General features: G+C 38.8%; 3 protein-coding genes across 3 annotated transcripts; 2 read left to right on the forward strand and 1 right to left on the reverse strand.

Moving 5' to 3' along the window:
- The first annotated feature begins 1390 nt into the window (after positions 1-1390).
- Positions 1391-2426, forward strand: LOC123319412. The gene is made up of 3 exons (XM_044906350.1): positions 1391-1662; positions 1751-2239; positions 2318-2426. Exons 1-2 carry the CDS (start codon positions 1511-1513, stop codon positions 2139-2141), a joined length of 543 nt encoding a protein of 180 aa, XP_044762285.1. The 5' UTR covers positions 1391-1510; the 3' UTR covers positions 2142-2239; positions 2318-2426.
- A 4444-nt stretch (positions 2427-6870) lies between these two features.
- On the forward strand, positions 6871-7851 carry LOC123318310. The gene has a single exon (XM_044904927.1). The coding sequence runs from the start codon at positions 6871-6873 to the stop codon at positions 7849-7851; it is 981 nt and encodes a 326-aa protein (XP_044760862.1).
- Positions 7852-8137: 286 nt separating this feature from the next.
- On the reverse strand, positions 8138-10951 carry LOC123318311. The gene is made up of 3 exons (XM_044904928.1): positions 10221-10951; positions 9397-10040; positions 8138-8346 (listed from the first exon to the last, which is right to left on the reverse strand). Exons 1-3 carry the CDS (start codon positions 10304-10306, stop codon positions 8138-8140), a joined length of 939 nt encoding a protein of 312 aa, XP_044760863.1. The 5' UTR covers positions 10307-10951.
- Positions 10952-14719: the final 3768 nt, after the last annotated feature.

Here is a 14719-nt window from a genome sequence, read left to right on the forward strand (position 1 = left end):
TTTCAGAGCTACGGAGGATCCATACAGCGTTGCCATATCAATAATAAAGGCACCAAAAAAAAGATTTTCGATAAAAAAATTATTCTCGAACACAGAAAATAAATCAAATAGGTATAGGTGATGATATTCAAAAGTATTGATAAAGTGTTTCAGAGTCAACGAAGATTATGGTGGGATTCTATTTTCCATGAGCTTTTCAAGAAGCCCACACATCGTATATGTTTCCAGTTTCCATTTGAAAAACGGAATGGTATTCGGCTAAGGAATTAAAGAAAAAACAGTCAATTTTATTAAAAATCAATTGACGGGCTTATGATCTTTCATTTTGATTTTTTGGTCGAAGATTATATTTCAATATTTCAGACTTATGCCATATCCTGTTCCCGTATATACTACGATTCAAGAATTTCATTTCGAGTGCTCCGGCAACCCTGCTGAAATATTCCAATATTCGAAATGAGTGGCTACGAGGCTACGTATTAACCACCCAATAGCGGAACGGAATCAGCAGCGAATAGAAATCCTTCTTTTGAAATTATCAACCGTTTTTGAACATTGGGCTTGCGCTTGGTTTGCCGCTTCAGTCTTCAGTTCATTTGAAACGTTCTGGCTGCTATTTTGCTTGTTTTATAGATTTTCGAGATTTTCCTGCGTTTTGTAAAGAGTTGTTATTTGTTTTTGTTTTTATTGTTGTTATTGAGTGTCTGTTGAAGTTCCTGTTGTTTTTTCAATTGATTTATTCCTTGATAAAAAAGAAGGTGAGTAAATATAAAAGGGTAATTTCATATTATTTGATGATAATACTTTTCCGAAAAGAAAATGTGGGTACATAACATAATTGGTGAGTAAAATTAGGTAAACCTGATGAGGTATGTAGAGCTATAATCTAGTCGAGTCCAAAAAACCTAAGTATTATAGAGGTCTAGTTGTAACATATCCATTTCCGACAGGGCTATCCATATAAGTATTTGGAAAATACAAGGCACAAGTCTGTTCATTTACCAATGAACACCCATGTTCTTATAAATTATTGATTTTAAAAACAATTTTTTTCAGATGGAAGTTGAAGTACCGAAAGGTATATTTCACCCGAAAATTTCATATTTTTTATCAAAGATAAACAGGCATCAAGAGGCAGGACATATTTAAAATGTCAAGATCCATTGTGCTCTGCCAGAATTAAAATGCAGGAGGGTCAGCAATGGATTTTGAGGTGAGTTCTCTGGGCTAATACCTAATGGGCAAGTTTCCTAAAACTCCAAAATCGAATTTACCATTATTTACTTATTGTTTGGTTATTTGCTTAATGAATATAACTATTACTAAGTATCTAATAACTACCTTCGAAGGTTTCAATTTATTGCAAATAAACACAATACTTGATCTAGAATGTGGTTTTAGAGCGGAGCATAACCATTTGGCAGATTTGGTCCTGCTTCAAGATATTCGGCTATAAAGTATCTTAGCATTCAGAAGTAGGACCGAAACATCAACTCTCCTCCATATATTCATGGAGGAAGAGATTCGCCACAATGAGGCATCTTTGAGGCTCACAAATGGGTTCCTCACTGTAAAACCGATGATGCAGCGGGAAAGGAGGAAAGTGCAACCTCCCATACCAGCTACATTGGAGGATGCTGCTGGCTATTTGGCAAATGCATCGTAAGTTCAATATTTTTCAAACATATTTTATTGACTTCATCTGTCTTAAAGAAAAAAGAATTAAATTTTTCATGTTCAATTGTTCCAGATATCGGAAATATTCATTGGAATTGGGGCCACAACAGAGACCATTCTTCGATGGCATCAGGGATGGATGCCTCTTTTTTGTGTCCCCTGGTATTCTAAGAGAGGCAATTGATGGGAATAGTCTCCACTTGCACATGGACGCGACATTCAAAATTGTGCCCAGAGCAGGTGGAACCCATCAGTTGTTCATCATCCATTGGATGAGGGATCACACGGTGAGCATAACTTTTTTATTATTTTCTAGTTTGGCATTTCTTATTTTTTTTTTCCTGCAAGGCATACACTGTGGTGTTTTGTATGATGCCAAACCGCACCAGGGAGACATACACTGGGGTACTGCGATACACCAGGCAATTATTTGGCGCCTCCCATATCTCCTCTGTCCTTTGTGACTATGAGGTGGCCCTTAGACATGCAGTTCGAGAAGTGTTTGCTGGAATTTCCTTGAGAGGTTGCTGGTTCCACTTCGCAAAAAATGTATTTCTCAAAGGTAGGTACGATATGGTATTCGAAATCAAGTGTTTATGAAAGCATATGGATTATTTTTCAATTGATAAATATTTTTCAGCTCGCCAAATGCATATAAATGACGCAGTTGCCGTCAGAATGGCTATGGCCCTTCCACTGTTGCCCGCAGAACGAATTTCTGAAGGGATAGACTTCGTTTGCGAAATAATTAATGATGATGGATTCACAAGCTACATGCAGAGACAGTGGCGTAACACCAATATTTCGGTGTTTGGTGTCGATAACCGAACCAATAACGCCATCGATTAAGTGTTAAAGCCAATCTTATGTGTTTTAACTTCAGAAAGGCTGATTTTCCGCGGCTTTATGACACGATCCTTAACACCAATTGGGATATATGGAATGAACAAACTGATGTCAATTTAGCTTGTAACATGTTTTATTCTATTCTGAATAATGTTTTTTCTCAATGTGTCCCCAGATCGATGAATAGAAAGTCTTCTTACCCATCATGGTTCACGGGACATATTATTACTAGGCTGAAAGAAAAAAAATAGGTATCCGCACATATATAAATCAACGGGCGATGTTCAATATGTCGATAAATATAAAGATCTTCGCAGGAAAATAAAGAACGAAGTTGCTATAGCACGAGCTAATTTCACGAAAAAGGCTGAGGCAGATTTATCTGAGAACCCATTAAAATTTTGGTCTTATATAAATTCAATTCGGGATAGTTCTCTCATTCCTGGTTCGATGAACTACGGAGATCATCACCTCTCAACTCCTCAGGACACTGTTCAGGCTTTCGGTTCTTTTTTCAGCTCAACTTTTATTGAAAACTCAGACTTCAATCTGAGTGATCTGCCACCTGTCAACTCTTTTGGCCAAACTCTAACTGTTCCTGAAATAACGGAGGATGCTGTGCTCAAGTACATAAAAAATGCAAGGCAAATATGACAGCAGGACCCTATGGAGTTCCATCTTTTCTGTTGAAGGATTGTGCGATCGTTTTGGTCAAACCTCTGACTGTTATTTATAGGTTGTCTCTCTCAAAATTTCCCTTTCCGACCATCTGGAAAGAGGGTAGAGTGTGTGCTGTTTTCAAAAAGGGCAACAGGGTTAACATCGAAAATTACAGACCCATTGTTAATTTGAGCAACTTCAGTAAAGTTTTTGAGAGTGTACCTTATGACATAATTTACTCATATGTAAGATGTCATATTTCTGATAGTCAGCATGGGTTCGTGAGGGGTCGATCAACCGTGACCAATTAAACTTGTTTGACTGAGTACATCACTGGAGGATGAATCTTCTCATGTCGATGTCGTTTATACAGATTTTTCGAAAGCGTTTGACCGACTAGATCATCCATAAGTTTTTGGATTGGATCTCGGCTTTTTGTGCTTCATGAAGTCTTACCTCTCGGACACAAAACTTTGGGTTCGGTGCTTTGGTTTAAGATCGAATACGTTCGTGGCGTTATCTGGTGTTCCACAGGGGTCTATTTTGGGGATACTCTTGTTCATAATTTTGATCAACGTTATCCTCCTTTATGTAGATGATTTTGAATTGTTTCGTCGTATTCTTTCTATTGAACATTCTTGGGATCTTCAGGGTGAAATAGATGACTTGAATCGTTGGTGCAGGGATAACTTACTTCCCCTAAATATCGGAAAAGGTAACGTGTTATCATACAGCCGTAAGAGAACAATGATTCAGTTTTCGTATAACGTTGACGGCTGTGTCCTTGGTATGGTGGCGCAGTATGGGGACCTAGGAGGTCTGTTTGACCAGGGACTCAGTTTTGTACCATATGTGAGATCTCTTGTTTCAAAGGGATTTCAAACACTTGGTTTAATTTTGAGAAACTCAAGGTGGTTACAAGATAACAGAACCCTTTTCACTTTGTTTAATGCTTTTGTGAGGTCAAGGCTCGAATATGGTGGCCTAATATGGAGCCCATGGTATGATGTGCATGTCAATAGTTTAGAGAATGTACAGAGGCGATTTTTTAAGTATATATGTTTTCGAATTGACGGTGTTTATCCAAACAGGGGTACTGTACATGCAAATCTCTTAAGTAGATTTGGAGTCAATTCTCAAGAGCGACGGCGTACTTATTTAGGTATTTTTTCCTGATGAAGATTTTATCCTCGGTAATTGATTGTCCCTACTTGCTTGCCCTTATAAATGTTCATGTTCCTAGATTACCCGTGCGAAATAAGACCACATTTCACCAACCTTTTTCACGTTCCAATGTACCTACTTCTTTTTTCGCTTCTGTATGTAATGTGTAGTGATTACATGTCATATCAGTATTATTGATATATTTCATTGCAATTCATCTTATATAAAGAGGGCTATTCTTGGTTGAATTTTTTTTTACATCGCCGAGTGTAGGTTTTTTTTCTCCAATGGAGTTTTTTTCAGACCATGCTCTGCTTTGGTTATTATGCTGCTTATTTTTTGTTTAGTTTAGTTGTACACGAAGTTAAATTATTGTATTATTTTTAATTGTAAATTTCTTCTATTCTGTAATTGACCTAGTCTAAGGAATAGCGTATTACTTAAATGAGTTAATATATAAAATAAATAAATAAATTAACCATTATTGGTCTGCTGCGATATTTGGGCATGCAAATCAATAAAGAAGTTATTCTATTTTTATTTTTTTGAGTTTGTTCGGTCCTTTTGTTATAACATAAATTTGAAGCTAAAGCGTTCGCTGAATATTTGAATCTCGCCCGAATTGTAAGTCAATACAGGTGGCTTCGCATATGTTGTTCGAGAACATACGCTTCTCGAACGCGAATTGACAAAGTTTCGCTATCACCTGTGTTATTGCAATTCTCTTTAAAATTACGCTATTTTTGGACTAGTTTTGGATTTATTACTCGCATAGTTTGACCCGCTAATTTGGAAATTTCGCATCGCATTTTGATTGTGTTTTCAACACCGCATTTGAACAAAAAGTTGGAGCAGATATCCCGCAGCAAAGGGTCCATGGAAAAAGGTGGGATTTGGAACAGAACCTTGAAGTCATCGTTGTTCACAGTTTTGGTAAGTCATCATTGTTGACCGCATTTTCTTTATATAAATTTTATTGTTTCATACACATATATATTTCGCTTTCGCTTCAGCTTCAAACCGCAAGAAATAGTGTCCTATTTTCTCTACAAAATTACCGAGCTATCGAACATAAGAGAGTTCAATGTATTTGTGCCTGTGTTGCATCCAAATTAGATCCACATTTAGTTAATTTCATATTTCCGCTCCATGATTTTCACTTGAAATATTTGTAACTTTCCTCAATATTTGTCCATGTATCATTTTCAGACCATTGAGAGAGTATTGCATCATTAGAGTTTTAACTACCGTCAAGGGCGCTGCAACACGTAAACAGATATGGAGTTTTGATTAGTGGATATGTATTTATTATCATTTAGTCTCATCAGTTATATAGACATTTTGTCAGTTGAAAAGTGTATTACTGAAAGTGAAGTGCAAATATTGAACGTTTGATTAGTTATGTGTATCTAGGTATGTCACAGGGATTTTTCAGTCAAATAGTGAATTATTGAGAAGGAGGAGGATGTAAAACTGTAGGTCAATAAATCATTCTTTTTACATACCGGGGTCGTTCAGTAAGGTCGGAATGCCGTCGAAGACAAATTGAAGGCCTCTATCACCGAGTCGATGGTCAAGCGCGAGAATGCATTCGCCGCAGCTTCCACCCTGCTCAATTTAGTTAAGGGTTTGACCACTGAGGTCAAACTCTTTCCGGTGAGGCCGCATCAGTGATCTCCGGATTCGAGATGAATTCGGCCAACTATCATCTGGCTTATCAGGCCCTTCACTCCCGCTACCAGAATCCCCGGCGTCTGGCAGATCTTTACGTGAACCAGATTTTAGAGTCCCGGCCAGCATCTGTGTCTTCTTTGCCACAATTGAAGCGGTCCATCACCACCCATCAGAACGCCATAAATGCCATCAAGGCGCTGCCAATATCCTCTGATGATTTTCCCACTCTCGTTCAACTGATCGAATTCATCAATCGAAAGTTGCGAGTGTTGGAAAGTCCCCTGGTCCATCCTCTCGCCCCCATGCATATGCTGGAGTACGCCCCTCTGCTTCATCTAGTACTTCCTCAGCCCGTGTGTATTGGACCCCGAATCACTCTATTCGCCAGTGTCGAGAATTCAAGGCGATGAACATCCACCAAACGCGAGCTTTCTTGACTGAAAGGCAATTGTGTAGAAACTGCATGTCGGCTTTCCATGGTACTGTTGCGTGCAGTTCGGTTCAGTGTTGTCACACGTGCGGGCGACGACACCACACGATCCTCCACTTGGCACCTACCACCTCGCCCCTTTCAGCTTCCCACACGGATCCCCCCTCGACGGACCAATGTTCTCCTTTGCCTCCTGCCGGGTCCAGGTCTCCAATCCGCGCTGTCATCTCTCGGGGCACTTCAGTCAGGGGTAGATATCGCGAGACTATCAACGCATAGTCTGGCGCTTCACCAAACAGGAACCTCTACAATATTATCGTCTGAACACTGTCACCTATGGACTATCTGCCGCTCCTTATTTGGCACTTAGGACTATTAGGCAGCTGGCTTCGGATGAGGGAGCCAAATTTCCTGTTGCAATGCATGTCTTGCTAGATGAGATTTATGTCGATGATATCTTGACAGGCTGTTCATCCGAGTCTGAAGCTCTCGAACTGCGGCAGCAAGTTCAGGATCTGCTCATGGCGGGTGGTTTTGAGCTGCGCAAGTGGGCCTCTAATCATTCTTCTCTGCTGGACGGTATTCCTCCTGATCATTGTAGAAAATCTTCTTCAATTAACCCCCTTCTTCTTGACCGTGAACCGAGTCTCAAGATTCTGGGACTTGGCTGGAACCCTACATCTGATCACTTCTTCTACTCTGTCCGCCTGACTTCAGCGACAGTCACCAAACGGACTGTGCTGAGTCAGCTGGCCAGAATCTTCGATCCCTTGGGATGGTTAGCTCCTATCACCTTCTACGCCAAGATCTTCTTTCGTCAGCTCTGTCTTCTTCATCTGGATTGGGACCAACCTCTTTCGAATGAAGCCCAGCCTTCGTGGTTGCCGTTTCAATCCCAGCTTCCCACCTTGGCAGAACTTCATATCCCTGCCGTGTCCTCTTCAGCTCATCAGCTGATTGGCTTCTGTGACGCATCTGTGTCGGGCTACGCTGCAGTCGTCTATCTTCGCAATTCTACATCATCTGATCAATACCACGTGTCTCTTCTAGCGGCCAAATCTAAAATCGCTCCTTGCAAAGCTGTGACCCTGCCTCGTCTTGAACTGTGCGGTGCCCATCTGCTCGCAAAACTCATGCACCATCTGTCCACCCGCGTTCTGCCGAATCTCACAACTGAGTGTATTGCCTTTTGTGACTCTTCCGTTGCTTTGTCGTGGATCCGCGGTGAAAGTCACAGATGGAAGACATTTGTTGGCAATCGAGTCGCTGAGATCCAGGATATGATTCCTTCAGATTGCTGGAGGCATGTGGTCTCTGAGGACAATCCAGCGGATTGTGCAACAAGTGGAGGTCGAGGCCAAGCCGACCTCCACTTTCATGTTAGCAGCCATCTCAGATGAACCCACCTTGGTTGAACTTTTCTCCTCGTATCTTCGTCTCAAGTGTGTGACTGCCTTTTGTCGATGTTTAATTCTTAATGCTCGTAATCCATCTTTACCTCGCTCAGGTTTCCTCTCCTCTATTGAACTCCAGGAGGCCGAGATCTGTTTGATCTGTCTAGTCCAATCTGTTCATTTTGCCGAGGAGCTAGCTGAGCTTCAGAAACCGTCTTCCCGTCATCGGCTTATTATGAAGCTCCACCTGTTTTGTGATGAGCATGGACTACTGCATGTTGGAGGTCGCCTTTCATACTCGCTGTTGCCATATCGACACAATCATCCGGTTCTTCTGCCAAAAAATGATCATCTCACTCGTCTGATTATCGATGATGCCCATCTTCGTCTTCTGCACGCCGGTGCTCTCGGTACTCACTCGTTCATTCGCCGACGGTATTGGATTTTGGACGGTCGTAATGTGTTGCGTATTCATCTGCGCAACTGCAATAGATGCTTTTCCTGCAAACCCCGTCCTCTAATTCAACCAATGGGCAATCTTCCACCAAAGCGGTTCACCTAGAATTGGCATCTGAGCTGTCCACCCCAGCTTTCATTGCTGCTTATCGTCGCTTCGTCGCACGCCTAAGTCATCCTGCCGTTATCTTTTCTGACAACGGGACCAACTACGTGGGTGCACATAACTACCTCCGTGATCTTGGTCGCTTATTGTCTACTCCACAACATCAGCAAAGTCTTTGTGATGCAGCCTCGTCTTCCGGAACTGACTGGCGATTCATACCACCTTCCAGTCCTCACTTTGGCGGCCTTTGGGAAGCCGCTGTCAAATCTACTAAGCACCATCTCACTCGCGTTGTCGGGGAGCAAAAACTCACTTACGAGGAGTTCTTCACCGTCTGCACCATAGAAATCATAATATATATACTTACTCTAGAATTCTAATGCAGTGCTAGGAAATAGAAAATGGGGCGAAATATTGACAGTTGTCGTTAATGCGAATGCGCACCATTAGTTTATTTCTGGACAGGATCGGCTTCAATAAAATAGTATGCAATTGTTGAAGCTAAACGGGAGTTATCAATGTAAAATTTGCATTTTGGAGTCATTGATTAAAGTGCATTTAATTAATTGGTGATTTTCACTCAATCTTTGAATAGCACCTAATATGATTAGATTATCGTTGATTATAGTGGGGATCCTTGGCGACATAGGAAAAGGAAGTTTTTATAGCAGGCGCTCCCATGCTGTATTTATGGAAAATGTAAAAGTACAATTGTTTGCATGCGGGAACTAGGAAGGAGGGGGGCTGGCAGCGAAACCAATAAATAATTCTGAAATTTGAGGTATTGTTTATTCTTATACAAAGACAAACAGTAAACCTATAGTATACTAAATATAATTATTGGTTGTAAAATAATATCAGTTTACTCAATTTTTTTCTTTTTAATTCTCCTCTAATAAGATCAGTCTGTCGTTTTGGAAATTTTGAAAAATCTTATTTTTGAGTAAATTCTCAATCGAATCAACTTCATTGTGTGATTCAATTCATACGGGAAGTATCGAATACATGGTCTTCCAAACATTTGAATATATTTCTTTGCTGAACCAAGAACAATGAAGCCTGCATAATAAAGGTGTCCAAAAAATTCTTTTCAGTCGGCATTAGGTTATTGGTTATGTTCAGCAGTTGCCGAATTTTCTTTTCTGTGTACATACAAACCTGAATGATATCTTTGGATGGTTTTATAAGTCCACCTCTATCCTTCCTATGCAATAACATGAATTGTTGGCGATCGTTTGATTTATAATGCGACTCTTCCAATGAATCGAGACATTCGGTGCATTTAATTTGTTTATAAATTGACCGTACAACATATCCGGCTATGTGAACTACTACATTTTCATTCAACAGTGACAGGGATGGTAAAATATCAACTATATACATAAATTCATCATCTTCTATGACCAGCTCATTATAATCGATTCCATATTTTTCAATAATTGCCATATCACCCAGATCCAGCTCTGTGGACACATTTCGTTTCGCAATTGAGGTAGAGGAAGTGAGCATTTTTGTATTATCTAATATATCGCAATTACCTTTTAATACCTTCAAATCAATGTTGAGGCAGAGTCTTCTGAAAGTGTAGTAGAATTGATATGCTGTAGGATTATTATTCCAACCATTCCTTCCCCTGAAAAATGATGAGAAAAGAAGAGATAACATCAATTTCAGCACTTGGACATGGGTAAGCAAAAGGACATAAAATGTATATGGTATGAGACGTATGAAACTGAAAGAATCAAAACAACCAGAAAAAATGCATGAAATAAGACTATTCGGACATATTCAGCGAATCAATAAACATTCTTACAGCCGGCTTGCTGGCGTTTGTCCTGCAGTGCCGAAGTCCTGGAGTAGAATCCCAGATTTGCATGGAAATTTGTGAATTAGAATCATATTAAAGATTGATGTGTTTAAAATAAGAACTTTCTTACCGATCGCTAATAAAAAATAATTCTAGATGGTCTTGGCTGAACTTGTAGGTCAGCAAATATTCTAAGGGCGAATTTTCTTTCTTGACATATTCATCAAAAATTCCTAATATTGATTGTATTGTAGTACAAATGCCAATAATTGGTGTCATATTTTTTGAAATATGCAGATATTGTCCACCCACGTGTTTCAACGACTTCAAATAAGTGAAAGCCTCTTCTAAAAGTGGCATCCAAAAAGAAACATTAATTTTTTTCAACGGTGTTTTGTAGCCTTTTGCAAATGGATTTCTTGAATTCAATAAGTCAAATAACCGATCAATTATTCTTATAAATTCTATTGTTGGGCTTGCATCTACGAAGTCTGGATGTTTTATATCCTTGGATAGAAATTCCAAGGCATTTGCAACACTGGAACTTAGTGTCTGCGCAGCTAAATTCACCTAAAAGTACGAGTTGAATTGATGGGAATCCACTTATAGATATTCAGAACTAACTTCCATTTTTTGGGACATCCAATTGATATGGTTTATCCCAATTTAATTTCCGAAATGACAATATTCTTCTTCTTGAACCATGTGTAGTTTATTAATAAATTCAAAGTTAATTTTTTCCCTTTTGTCATTTAGAAATATTCCACAACTTGCCCAATTATTTCTAACTAATTTGAGCATGTGGCATGCATCAAAAATTATGAACACCTTATCCTTCGTCAGTGGGTGTCGGAAACATGTTTTGAGTTTATTCAAATTTCGAATACTCCCACTAAGTTTCTCCGCCATTGTAATGTTAGCTGAAGGTCCATCACAAGTAACCGATACTACTTTCACTCCAACTTCATGCAATTTTATCAAAGCCTCTTTTGTAATGTTCGCTTTTTCAGTACCCGTCATTGAATTTATGAAAAAATATGCTATGGGTAATTTCCAGTTACCCTGTAAGGAGACCACCATTAGAACTAATGCTTCAGTGGCACATTTGAGTGAATCATCTTTGATCCCGGTCCCATAATCTTCATACCCCCACGTTTTCATGTCTCAAATCGATTTGTTTTTTTATTGACATTTCATCGAGCATAAGGCTACATAAAGTGTCTTTCTTTCTCTCCTTATTTTCAGCGACAAGGACTTTCAGGGTAGTGAAGGAATTCTCGCAGAATCCAGGCTCGCAATCAACCTTGCTCAGCCATTTTCGGATGGTTGAGGGTGCTGGAAGAGCAAGATCAAAGGTATTTCTAACATATAAATAAGCCTTTGATGATAGAAATTGTAAATTCATTGCGAATGTTTTGATGTCTTCTCCGTATGAATGTTTATATTGTTTTCCCTGCGATTTTTTCTTTTGAATATCTAAGGATCTTTTCAATAGAGAGAACGGTAGTCCAGTAGTGACCGACTTTGTCATCCACTGAAGTCCATTCTCGGAAAGCCAATTTTTTTTCTTCACAGCCCATAACACTTGTTTTACGTTAGTAACTTTTCTTTTCAACCGTTGAACTTTCTCTTTCATTCTTTTCAATTTTATTTGTGCAACAGTTTTCCTAACATTAGCCTTTTCTACTTCATGAAGAAGTTCTGAAGTAATCACACTGAAAATTAATACTGTTTCAGAATTATTTAATATCGTTAAATATCAATGAAACAATCGGAACCAAATGAAACGTAATCTAATATTGGAGATCTCCAGCTCGTTCTATAATGAACATAAGCTTTTTCAAAATCATTCAGTGATATCTTAAAATTTCATCCAGATAGAATGCTATCAATACCAATCTATAGGTTTCTGGGATTCCGTTGTCCTGTCTAGCCATTTTTATTTTGCTCGTAGGACCATCGCTTATTGTTGAAATATCTTCGCGACTTCTTTTGCGACTTGCTGTTGAGGAAATGGTGACCTGCAATAACATCAGTTGTATTCAATATTCCTATCGAGAAAACCACTGATTTAATCATAATTTTTTTTTGAGGTAAAAATCCAATATTACAGGTATTCTTTTTGTGGCAAGTTATATTTGCACTCCAATTGTTATTCCACCACAACGCTATTCAAATACTCTGATTTACACTTGAACAAATTACAACTACAATTACTAATGAATCACATGATTTTCACTACCATGGGTTATTTTACCTAGACATGTTTTTTGCTATTACGGTAATATCCTCAGCTGGACAAAGGTAAGATAGTGGCATGTTAGTGAAATTTTGGAATTCATTTAGTAGTATGGATTTTCGTATCGGCCATATCAATGCAGTGTTAATAATTCATTGGGTCTTACCTTTCTGTCTCCAAAGTGCAAAAACGGGCGTCTCCAGAAGTATTCCCTTTTTCTCCAATAAAATATAATTAATATAATATATATATAAATATTCAACAGGGTGTTTATAATTGAATGCTTAACAATGTCACCCTCTTTTTTTTTTTTTTGGTGTAGCAGGGGGAAAATCTGCAAGACAGACGAACCACCCTCATCTCCTGAGGGGGAACAGTGTGGGGTTTCTCACTCTCCTGAGCTCGAGACCCACTAAAAACCCTACTGCTTCTTGAATTTTGGTTCCGGGCAGTTGCCTATAAACCGTTCATCTCTTGGTCGGTTTTCTTCTCGCACACTATCGTGCTGGGATTTTTGTGTTTATCCTCTATTGGATTAACACTTTATTGAAATTTTCAATAAGTTTCTGTTGTTATTTTAATCTCTTTTTAATTGATCTCTTGGTCCCCTTCGGTAAATTCGCATTCTCCTTTTGTCTTCCTCTGGGTCGTAGTCCACTAGTCTCCTGAGTTCTTGATTCGGATGGTTTTTCGCTGTTTCGAATAATTTCTCTGCTTTTCTGTTCATGAATTCCGTTATGGTTTCCCATTTCAGGTCCTTATAAATCTGTCTATTCCTGACAAACCAAGGTGCATCTATTGCACATCGTAGCAGCTTGTTTTCAGTGGCCTGAATTCTTTTGATATGGCTCTTTGCCGCGAAACCCCAGGCAACTGATCCATAAGTCAGTTGAGGCCTAGCAACGGCTTTGATTATCTTCAATTTTGTCTCTTTCGACATGTGGCTTCTTCTTCCTATCAGAGGATAGAGTCTATTCATCGCTGCTTTCGTTTTGTCGATTGCTTGTTTGATATGATTTTTCCAGGTAAGTCCTTTGTCAAGCGTTATTCCTAAATATTTGGCTTCATTTTTCCAGTCGATTTCTTCGCCGTCAACATCCAGTTTTGTTGTGGGTCGCAGTCTTCTCTTCTGTAGTAATATTGCTTGGCTCTTTTGTCCATTGAGCTTGATTTTCCACTTTATGCACCAGTCATTTGTTTCGTCAATCGACTCTTGTAGAACTCGTTCTATTATTTCAGGGTTTCGGTGTCGAGTTGCTATGCCTGTGTCGTCAGCATATAACGTTAGCATGGTTCTTGGATTTTTCGGAATATCGTGGATGTATATGTTGTACAGAAGTGGCCCAAGTACTGATCCTTGGGGTACTCCAGCCTCAATATCTCTTGTTGAGGAGCATTCTCCTCCCACTTTTACGTAAAATCTTCTATTTTTGAGATAATTCCTGATCAACTTGCATATTTTGATCGAATATCCAGCACATCTCATCTTATACAGGGTGATTCCGGAGGAGACCGTCAGATTTTAGGTGAAGTATACACTAGTCAATATAGTTTCGGAACAATGTTGGGTTTATGGTTCGGGGCCTTCATTGAGAGTCTACAGGGTGATTTGTCCGATTCGACCGATTTTTCTTTTATTCATAACTTTGGTATGGCTTGATCAATCATGATGAAATTTTCAGTGTAGAACAATATGATTATCTTCTTTCAATAATTCCAACACTTGTTCAAAAATACAGGGTGGGAATTATGATAAGTTCAGATTAAGTATGCAGGTTGAAAAAACACCCTGTACATTCCGTTTTCAGAAATTTTCTACTTGCTTCAGATTCTACCATAAGTTTACATTACTGGAGCGTTTTTATTTTTTTTGGCACACGTCCATTTTTCCTAGAAAAATTTTTCAAAGATGAACAATATCGTTTTTTCGCTCCAAGGCATCGAGAATATTCTGAACTAGATGGTAAAGCTGTATCGTCCAATAATACAAAGCTCTTCCTGAGTCCTAAAATAAATTTTCCAAATTCGAAATTCATTTTCGATCGCTCATATTCAGATGTATAAAATCATTTAATTCAAAAAATTTTTTTATCCGTACGTGAACCAAAAAAATCTATGTAGATTACTACTACAAATACAGAATAAACATTCGAAACATATGAAAGGCAAAATTATGGATAAACATGAAATTGAGTCATTATTCAGGTGATTTTCGGCACACTTCCGGTTTTCTATGAAGCGAATATTCCTAAAACATAGTAGTTTC

The sequence above is a fragment of the Coccinella septempunctata genome, chromosome 8 (genome assembly GCF_907165205.1).
Source record: "Coccinella septempunctata chromosome 8, icCocSept1.1, whole genome shotgun sequence".
In the NCBI taxonomy this organism is placed as follows: Eukaryota; Metazoa; Arthropoda; class Insecta; order Coleoptera; family Coccinellidae; genus Coccinella; species Coccinella septempunctata.